Below are 10,071 nucleotides of genomic sequence, written 5' to 3' on the forward strand. Positions count from 1 at the left end.
TGATGCTAACCAGACATCATTCTTTAATTCTAGCCTGTTCTTGCTTAGAATCTTGCTAAAGTTGAGTAAATATCTACTGCATGATGCGCCTTATAAAATGAAATTTGAAGTTTACTTTATAACTAACGACGCTGTGATGTCTCCTCAGAGGCACAGCGGTACAATACGATGATCGGCACAGCTAACAGAAGGATGCTGGTCGATCCCTGAAGCCCCCCGAACACAAGTCTCTGTTGGTGCACATTCAGCTTGTGGACAGCACGCAGCAGATGGAGTAAACCATGCCATCAAGTGGAAAATAGACCTGTTGTGTTGTCACAGAGACAAGTTACAATATAGTCTGCCAGTCGGACCACCAGAGGAAACTGTGAGAAGAGGTTTTAACATGTAGCTGTAGCAACGAGGGGATGCATTCTTCTTATTGTGCATTCACTGCATCAACTGTTAACAAGATCATAAAGCTGCTGTTTTTTCTCATCTCACTCACCAAACATTAGACCCCTTCTTTAAATATTAGAGTCTTGGCCTTTGCATCCACACACTGATGCTGCATCCTGACATATTTAACATGACAGACTATCACTGAATGTACTGTAGAGTAGAAGTCATGCAGCCTCTCAAACAGCAGAATCAGAGCAGGTTGACATCCTGACTCACTGCTGCCACCTTGTGTCACTTTGAGTCATGAAACAGCATGGCCTTGAGAAGGTGAAGCCCATCTTTAACCACACCACTGCAACGCTTTGACAACAGAATTAAAGGAATCCTGCTATTCACAGCAGGTTGTAGATTAATCAAATTATGCTGAATTTCATTATTTAAGCCTTTTATGAACACATAACGTTGAGCCTCATATTCAACACCTGCTTGGAGAAATTGACATTCTATTATAACTTGAATTTCAGCCCATGCATTTTTTAATCTGGTCAGTACTTTTAGATAAGTTCAGATATTTATATACGTAGCAGTTAATCAGATCAGAGCAGATTTGTGCTTCTTCATGCATTGAAAAAGTGATCAGTCATTCCTGATGGAACTGTATTTTACAATTTAATATTTCTTATATAACTCATATACTGTGTTACTGGGCAACAGCATTTCAGCACAGGTACTTTTAACAAAACTATTTTCAAGGGTTTGACAGGAAACAGTCATAATAAAATCCTACACTTATTTAAAACAAATACGAGGCTATACAAGTATGCATTTCTTAACAATGTGGATTAAAGGGTTGCTTCCCCCGACGTCACGAACATCATATACAAACATTTTCCCCACTAACCTTTGCTGGCCATGCAGACAGTTTAGTGTACTGGAAGCAACAAAGCTGATCAACAGTTTCCACTGGGAAACATTTAAAAACTATTGACAGTGAGGTCTGTGGATTGTCCTGCTGAGGAGCCCAGGACATTGTTTCTGGAAGACACATGGTCAGCACCACAGACACCTTTACTATACTGTGGTGGCAGCAGAAGTCTCAGTAGTGGAGATAATAAAACCACTCCAACCAAGTAGTGCTAAGTGACTATTTTTTTGCCATTTGTTGATCCTTCAAGATGGCGAATACATGCAAAATGAAATGTTCAATTGAACTCAAACATTTTTTTTAAAATGTTTCTTAATGAAACATACAAGAAATGTTTCTTATGTGTCATATACACAAAGTAAAATGTGTACTTTGTTTAAAAACCAACAAAACAATACACTGTACTTTGGTTAGAATTGCTTTTCTACAAAGCCACATTATTACAACACTGAATGATTAACAAAGGTTGCAGTGACATCCTTTGGACACGAGGCAGCAATTCTTAAAAGTACATGGCTTTCGACTTATTTTCAGTTCCATCGTAAATGCGCATCTTTCATGACATTCCAGTGAGTTTTTCTGTCCAAACTTGACTGTAAAACATCCAGGTCTTCTTGGATTATCTTGACATTTTTCACATGTCCTTATGATGCAGCTGAGAGTAATCACTTTGATGAGGACACCTGTAACACATGTTGATTACAATTGAGTGTCACCACCATTACCCTCTGCAAATGCACTAGTAATAAATTCACTGTGGTTGAGTTCTGGCCCGGTTTGGATATCTGACAGACAGTTTTGAATATAAACACGTCACAGGCTCATACAGATAGATATACTGCTCATATTACCTGCCTGTGTGCTCTTGCTGAGACAGATAGATGGCCCTTTGGCTATATCTGGAGATTGATAAAGGGAGCAAACCCCAGCACGTCCTGAAGAAGTACCAGAGCCCTCTGTAAAGGCGGCTCAACGTCTATCACTACATTGCGCTTCCGTAGTGGGTCCAGGCTTGACTCTGTCACGTTGTGACAGTGATTCACCTTCAGGGACTGCAGCTTCGGGCAGTACTCTGCAAGAGTCCTGTGAGCACAGCATGCAAAGGATCTTATGGATGGGTGCACAAGTGAGGTGGTGGGATGGCACAAAGTTAGTTGGATTATGCTTGAAAATAAGATATGATATACCTGATGGACTGATTCCTGACCCGCAGGCAACCTGTCAGGTCCAGCTGCTCCAGGCCCCTGCAGTTCTTGGCCACCTCCTCCACCGACTCGTCAGTGACGTTGGCGTTGACTGCCAAAGATAGAGACCTCAGCTTCAAACACTTCTTGGCCAGGTAGCAGATGGCGTCGTCCTTGAGCTGGCGGCAGGCGGTGAGGTCGATCGACTGCAGCCCCCCGCAGTGGTCAGCCAGGCTGCGCAGGGACAGGCTGTCCACCCACTCGCAGTGCGCCAGGCCGAGGTGCTGGAGGTGTGTGCAGCTCAAGGACACGGCCACCAGGGAGTGGCGGGTGAGCCAAACACACCCGCTCATGTCCACTCTCTGCAGATGCTGGTTCTGGCTGATAACTGGCAGCAGCTCCTTGTCTGACACCCAATCTGAACAGTTCTGAAGTGACAGGCTGTGGAGAACTTTGTTGTCCTTTAACATGGAGCAAAACGCCTCCCTGGGAATGGACGGTCCAGTCTGCAAATATCACAACAGAGCAGATGGCAAACCTTACCTCTCGGCATACCTTTCAACACACACGCACAGGCTGCTAAAGTCTTACTCATCAGGACTTACCGAGGACAGATCAAAAGTCCTGCAGTTGGCCAGATACACCTGGATGAGGCTGTGGAACTGCTTGCTCACCCTCTGCAGGCTGACAAGGTGTTGCAGGGGCAAATAGCCTAAAATATGGGGAACAAGAACGTCCTCCCAGGGCAAGTCCAAAAGGTGACATCTGCTGAAGAAATACAAACCTTGTTTAGCAGCTGAACTTTGATACTGCATGCAACGCTGATGCGGTTTACAGGAAACAACCAGGCGAACACAATTAAATGTTAACAAACGCTTTCAAAGGCAAGAATAATGACAGAAATATTACATTACTAATAAATGTTATAGCAGCTCGGTCACTGTATGATTAAACCTGCCATAAATAAACGGGAGCAACAACAACCATCTACATCTCTCAGTGACTTGGTTGTTGTTACTCGCAAGCTATCGCTGTTAGCTGACAAGCTAGCGTGCCGGGGCCAACGATCCAGTTGATTTTAATTACAAAACTCCCTTTTTAAAGGGTACTTACGTCCGCATCTTAGCTCCTCCGTCCATTCTGAGTCAGCTATGTTATAGAGAGTTTTTAAGGACGCGGTGTTCTTCACATAGATTCCAAAATATCGTATTTTCCTTTAGCATCTTGCAGGCATTTGAGGTGTAACCCAAACCCAATGCTGCCTTTAGGGACCGTCCGACGAGTCATGATAGAGATAAAGAACTATCCAACTACTTTGTATATTTGACAAGATGTGGCGTTTGGGGTAAACAAGAACCAAGAATTGGTGGTAAGAGTCATAGACCCACGTACATAGACTATTATCGCTGCCATTTAGGATTTTTTTTTTCATTTTCTTCTGTTGTTAAAGTACAGAGTAGCCCAATTCCGCGCCACTGAATTTGTTAACTAAACAGCTGTCACCACCCTTTTACAGAGTACATCTGTTGACGTTTACAGACAACAGTATGCTACTAAAATGTCAGAGACCACGTATTGAGATGACCTATATGTCATACAGTAATGGATGCCCGCGTTTACGAGGAACCACTGAACTCAGCAGTCGTAATTTTCCGGGTTTACGTCAAAGATCACGTTAAAAGCAATTTACATATCGGTATGGTATAAAGATTACAAAATAACTGTTTGCAATGTTTTATAGAGGCCTCCTACACGCTTATAATCACATGCTTGCCAGCGTTGGTTGGTTTAATGTCGTTTTTTTATTCCTTTATTGACAAAGCAATGTTAGTAGTGTATGAACCATAATAAAGTAACTTGTCCAAAGATGTTATTAGGTGTTTTTTTTTTATTGCTGAGTGCTGCTGATTTAGAGAACAAAGTACTGTGCAATAGCTTAGACAAAATAAGTCTATCTAACTGTAATGTCAAAAACGAGAAATTGGGAAAACCTGTGTACAAATTTCTGTTTTTTTCTATTCATGTCAAAGACACAGCCAAAGAGTTTTGCTGCAGACACATCTTTATTTTTAATATTTAATTTGCCAGTATCAATTAGCTATCACCCTATTATAGCTGGCTCTTTCCTGGAATACATGTGTTGAACAAATGACCACCCTGCCAGCTCACCTCTGCCCAGGGGAACAATGAAGTCAGTCATGCTGAACAATTGCTGACCCATGAGTTATGTTTCAGTGAATGAGATGAGCCAACAGGATAGCCGGGTGAACACTCACTCTTGACTGACTACAATCCCATATACAAGCTAAAGTACAAGCATGGCGAATAAATCAATCTATGATTTCTCTGCTGAGACCCTGGATGGACAGCAGGTTCCACTCAGTAACTACAGGGGTAAGGTGCTCCTTATCATCAACGTTGCCACCTTCTGAGGGTCAACAATAGAGGAGGTAATATTCTGGAGGAGCACTGATCGATTACAGATGGATTACATTACATCATAACACATGATCTGTGCTGTCATTTTTATGAAAGGAATCTGATTTTGTGTCCTTTTTTCTCAGTACCACCGACTGAATGCACTGATGGAAATGTTTGGTGACCTCAACTTCACTGTCCTTGGATTCCCCTGCAACCAGTTCGGTCTTCAGTCACCTGGTAGGTACACTAAAGCTTTTGAAATGTGTCAGAAATACTGTGCTCCACATCAGTGATGGAAAGTAACTATACCCTACATGTACACAAATACTGTACTTAAGAGCAATCTTGAGGTACTTCTACCTGAGTATTTCCATTTTATGCTACTTTATACCTCTACTCCAGTACATTTCAGAGTAGTGTACTTAAAACTCCACTACATTTATATGAAAGCGATATTTCACTGTTTCTTTTCAGATTGAGATTTAACATTAAATACCATTGAGTTCAAACTTGGTGTGTAACCCCTTACATACAACCTATGTATGGTTGTGGCCCATTGTCACATTGCAGATGTCGAGTGATTTCCTCTCTAAACTTCTCTGATGGTTTTATTTAAATAACTGTTCTTGGCCAAGCATTTGATCAAACTGATTGATTCCGTCCATTTTCAAGTCTTAAAAAATAAATACATAGATTGATCAATCGTCTTATGACCTCAGATGACCCTCAGATTTATCATGTGACCCTGTGGAGGGGGTCCAACTTCTCAGTTGGGAACCACTGACATAAACTATCAAAGTGTATACGAATTCCTTTAAATTAGCTCCACCTTGAGCAGCTACAGCAGTAAAATGCTGCTTATGTATTGATACATCCCCAGTCTGTTGATGTAGTTCATAAAAATCAGTAACGCATTTTTCTAAGAATGAGTACTTTTACTATTTATACTTTAAATGCATTTTGCTGCAAATACTTTTGTATTTTTTCTTAAGCAGGATATTGAATGCAACATTTTTGCTTGAAATAAACCTTTACCTTCATATATTGGAACTTTTACTGAATAAAATAATCTGAATACTTCATCCACAGCTGACCTACATATACACTTTGTTTGTCTAATGCAGATGCCGATGCTATGTGGTAAACATTTGTTTATTTTGAAGGCAAATTTGTGAATGCACAGATTATGCTTTGCATGAGGCATAGCTTTAAAACACATTAGTAATAACTCTTCTTTTATGTTTTCAGAGGTGAATCATGAAACCCTCAATATTCTTAAGTATGTGAGACCTGGCGGGGAGTTTGTGCCAAAGTTTCCTGTCTTTGGCAAGGTTGAGGTGAATGGATTAAATGAAGAGCCTCTTTTTGCCTATCTGAAGGTACTGCCTTTTACACAGGATTTGAATATAGAAGATGAATGGATGATTTTTATTAGTTATATTAGTAATGTCAGTGCTGCAGCTGTTTTGCCCTGAAAATGAAAAACACAGATACACAGTCATTTCTCACTTGCCACAGGAATCTTTGCCATTTGTGAACCCTGTTATTGGCGATATAAAGAAATTCTACTGGTCTCCAATCAAAGTTAATGACATTCGCTGGAATTTTGAGAAGTTCTTAATCACTGCAGATGGAATTCCCTTCAAAAGGTGATGTTATAGACCTCAAGTTAAAAAACCCAGTCAGCCCTTAATTTTGCCAAGCGTGGGTCTTACTATTATAATGACTCTAACGTTTTCCCTTTGCTGCAGATATGAACTTCATTGCCCCATTGAGAAAGTGGAGAAGGACATAGCAGAACTTGTCTGATGTTTTTTCTTCAATTTGCCACCAGTGGCAGAGTGACGATCCCCCAGTAAATGCACTCGTGCACCTGAGCTGGATCTGATGGGAAGAGGAACGGGTCTCAGGGCTTCAGTGCATTCACTCTGTGTACAAGTTCCCTTCAGCCACTGGAGGAGTTTTCACACTTTTCTCTATTCTGATGGTGTCTGCTCCTCAAAATTAAATAAAGATGAATAAAACACAATTAAATAAATGTTTCAGTAGTTGTTTTTGTTGTCACTGCTGATGTTAGAAGTTTTTTACAGCCTTGTTAATGTTTACAGTATATATTCAGTAATTTTAATTGGTCCTTATGCCGACCCATACTTCCAGGACTGCGCATGCGTACTTCTCACTCTGTCAGATAGCAGCAGCCAGTAAACATGGCTGGTGTTGTTTTCCGACGGTGGGGCCTAGCCGTTTCTAAAGGGAAAGGTTCCGGCATTTCAGCCCTTTTGTCTGGATGTAGAGCAGGTCAGTAGTGTTATAGCTTTTGGTCTTACTGTCCGATGAATTACTGTCAATATACGTTTCAGAGTTTAAAGTTAAAAGCATCGAATGGACGTAACCTTGACATGCTAACGTTAGCTAAGTGGCTACCGCTTTTGAATGAGGGTGAAATGACGTTTCTTCATCCGTATTCACTGGCGAGCTTTGTAACTCCGATTTGGTTTATTCACATGTGCAACTGATGTTTTTTCAGCCTCGGGTGTGTCCAAGAATACTCAGCTTGGTCCATGCCCGCAGACCCCCGAGGAGAGAGCTGCAGCTGCAAAGAAGTACATGATGAGGGTTGAGGACTATGAACCATACCCCGACAACGGCGAGGGGTGAGCTTTACTCTGAAAGTCTGTCATTTGTAGTAGTTTATTCTTTATGTTACAGCAGATGTGTTGTTCAGCTCACACATTGTTATGTTGACCAGATGCATGAACACAGTGAACCACTAGTAACAAAGCCAGACAGTAACAAACAGATGATGACCTGCATGCTATCGTTGTGTTTTTGTAGCTTTGGTGATTATCCAAAGTTGCCAGATAGATCTCAGCATGAGAGAGACCCCTGGTACGAGTGGGACCACCCTGATCTGAGGAGGAACTGGGGAGAGCCGGTAAGATATTGATGATTTTATTTCCCGCTATTGGAATTATTTATTTTTGTAATAACAGAAATACTGCTTATCACACATATATACATATATGCTAATTAATCTGCCATTTCTGAGTGATAGTCATTAGTGAAGCGTGATGTGCGTGTATTCAGTCCTCGTAAATTGCTTTCGTGAAATTGGCCTAAGACTTACCAAATACATATTTGCTGTAACTGGGATACAATGTCCCACTCAGTCAGTACATGTCTTGGTACCCAAAAGTACGAGATCCTTCTCTGTAATGTTTATAGATCTGTATATTTATTGTGCATTGCTGCAACAATAAAGGTAAACAACATTTACATAATGCTCTATTGTAATATTCATAATACTTCTTAGTCTGTCAGACAGCAGGAGCCAGAAATCATGGCTGTTGTTGGTTTCCAACAGCTCAAGCAGTTTCTACAGGGGTTGAATGTGCAATCTTCTGAAGACTGAACATGCATAATTTGTTTAGTCTCTCTGGAGGCACCATTGTAGTTTTAGATATTGGCATTTATATAGCTGATAACATAAAAACATATTTCTGAAGTTCACCATCCTCTGTACAGACACTGTTGGTTTTGGATATTATGACAGTATTCAGATCAGCTTGATTGCACAGAGGCACTGCTTTCTCCACACAAGGCTGTGCCTCTGTATGGTCACTTGTCCACTTACATGATAAATCATTATTACAGTATGAGATTTCCCATGACTGTCAGTCAGTGATTGTGCTCTGTCTATTTTTAGATGCACTGGAATTTTGACATGTTCGTCAGGAACCGTGTAGATACATCTCCCACTCCTGTGTCCTGGTCCTCAATGCGCAAACAACTGTTTGGTTTCATCGGGTTCATGTTGTTTATGTTCTACGTTGGGGAGAAATTCCCATCTTACCAACCTGTTGTAAGTACAGACCAATTCTTGGATTTATTTTTTTGTACAACATACTGTTTTCAGGAGATGTAAAATTACCTGAGGACTCCCAACTTGCCGTTCTTGCTTATTGAATTATTTGTTTCTCTCTTCTCTAAACTATCTAAACACCACCAATATTTTGCCCCATCCACAGTATCAGATAACAAATACAGTTTAAAAAAACCCTTGAGATGATATGGTTCAAATATCTTCTCCTTTTCCTTCATCTAAATCTGCTTTTTCCCCTCTGTGCACATTGGCTTGTTAACATTTTGAATTAAAAACTATTCCTTACCAACTAATAAGTTGCTTAGATTGCTTTACTGTTTCGCTTATCTGACATGTTCTGTAGATCATAACTGCTGTTAGGTTAGTAAACTGTAGAGTATATATAGTTTTATTTACATTTCAAAGGTGCACAGAAACTTGTGTGATTAAATTATGCATGTTAAGATAATGCACCGTAACAGTCCTATATTGCCTATATTTGTCACTTGACTGACTACTGGAACCATTATACAAAACACATTTGGATTTGAAAGAAAACATGTCTTTTTAATCAGCATTTTGGACATAGCATTGAAAAGTTCTTAAAGATGACATGAGGGTTGCAAAGTTAGACAGTTATTTCTGAAAATTTCCCTAAATTCTGGATAGATATATTAATATGGAAAACAAAATCTGAATGGTAAATTATTTAAATACATTTGATAAAGAACATATTTCCATTTAAAACTTTAAAGTTATCTAGCTAACTTTACTTTGAGACAGACATGTAGGATAACTGTAGGGGACACCTGGATACCAGATTTTTCACTTAACTGATGTGTCAATTTCTAGTATTTATTACACTAGAAGTTGTTACAAAGAGTTACACAGCGCAATGTGTGAGCGAGACTATTTTAATACAAAGAAGTTACATGAAAAATATTAAAGAACCTATATTGTATTTTTTTGAGTATTTTAATGCAACTTCTTTTCAGTGCTGTGCCACCTGTAGATTAAATGGTTTTGATTGTGTCTCATATTTAACAACATGCACATTTTCAATAAAGCTTTTGCCTCTTTTCTAGGCACCGAAACAGTACCCCTATAATGACCTGTACCTGGAGAGAGGAGGAGATCCGGAAAAACAACCAGAGGAAGTCAAACATTATGAAATCTAATGACTAAAGTCTGATTCTACTTGTGTATATATATTTCTGCAAAGAATAAACATGATAACAGTTACATTCCTCTCTGTGTTGCTCTTCATTTGTCTGGTAGAAAGAATGTCATGCCTGCTG

The 10,071-nt window shown here is 40.0% G+C and overlaps 3 protein-coding genes across 5 annotated transcripts; 2 read left to right on the plus strand and 1 right to left on the minus strand.

Moving 5' to 3' along the window:
- Positions 1-865: 865 nt before the first annotated feature.
- On the minus strand, positions 866-3,743 carry fbxl15 (F-box and leucine-rich repeat protein 15). 3 transcript variants are annotated; one of them, XM_041962014.1, is made up of 5 exons: positions 3,604-3,736; positions 3,096-3,258; positions 2,494-2,996; positions 2,158-2,389; positions 866-1,989 (listed from the first exon to the last, which is right to left on the minus strand). In XM_041962014.1, exons 1-4 carry the CDS (start codon positions 3,627-3,629, stop codon positions 2,200-2,202), a joined length of 882 nt encoding a protein of 293 aa, XP_041817948.1. In that variant the 5' UTR covers positions 3,630-3,736; the 3' UTR covers positions 866-1,989; positions 2,158-2,199. The 3 variants fall into 3 exon arrangements, with proteins under 3 accessions (XP_041817948.1, XP_041817947.1, XP_041817949.1); XM_041962015.1 differs by having other exon boundaries at positions 870-1,989; positions 3,096-3,255; positions 3,604-3,743; XM_041962013.1 differs by lacking the exon at positions 3,604-3,736 and having other exon boundaries at positions 3,096-3,305.
- A 1,065-nt stretch (positions 3,744-4,808) lies between these two features.
- Positions 4,809-6,761, plus strand: gpx9 (glutathione peroxidase 9). Its single transcript, XM_041962017.1, has 5 exons — positions 4,809-4,940; positions 5,055-5,148; positions 6,160-6,290; positions 6,430-6,560; positions 6,663-6,761. Exons 1-5 carry the CDS (start codon positions 4,809-4,811, stop codon positions 6,718-6,720), a joined length of 546 nt encoding a protein of 181 aa, XP_041817951.1. The 3' UTR covers positions 6,721-6,761.
- A 315-nt stretch (positions 6,762-7,076) lies between these two features.
- On the plus strand, positions 7,077-10,009 carry ndufb8 (NADH:ubiquinone oxidoreductase subunit B8). Its single transcript, XM_041962016.1, is given in 5 exon segments — positions 7,077-7,209; positions 7,439-7,565; positions 7,747-7,846; positions 8,618-8,773; positions 9,859-10,009. Coding segments are annotated over 5 exon segments (609 nt in total). The 3' UTR covers positions 9,952-10,009.
- Positions 10,010-10,071: the final 62 nt, after the last annotated feature.

This window comes from Chelmon rostratus, chromosome 21, assembly GCF_017976325.1.
Source record: "Chelmon rostratus isolate fCheRos1 chromosome 21, fCheRos1.pri, whole genome shotgun sequence".
Lineage (NCBI taxonomy): Eukaryota > Metazoa > Chordata > Actinopteri > Chaetodontiformes > Chaetodontidae > Chelmon > Chelmon rostratus.

What these genes read in the sequence shown, in the direction of transcription:
- fbxl15 (XM_041962013.1), bottom strand. Translation starts at nt 3,305, where the DNA reads ATGCAGTATCAAAGTTCAGCTGCTAAACAAGGTTTGTATTTCTTCAGC. An exon ending in GGACTTTTGATCTGTCCTCG is followed by an intron (nt 2,997 to 3,095) that starts GTAAGTCCTGAT and finishes TGATATTTGCAG; the next exon opens with ACTGGACCGTCCATTCCCAG. An exon ending in GTCAGGAATCAGTCCATCAG is followed by an intron (nt 2,390 to 2,493) that starts GTATATCATATC and finishes CTGTGCTCACAG; the next exon opens with GACTCTTGCAGAGTACTGCC.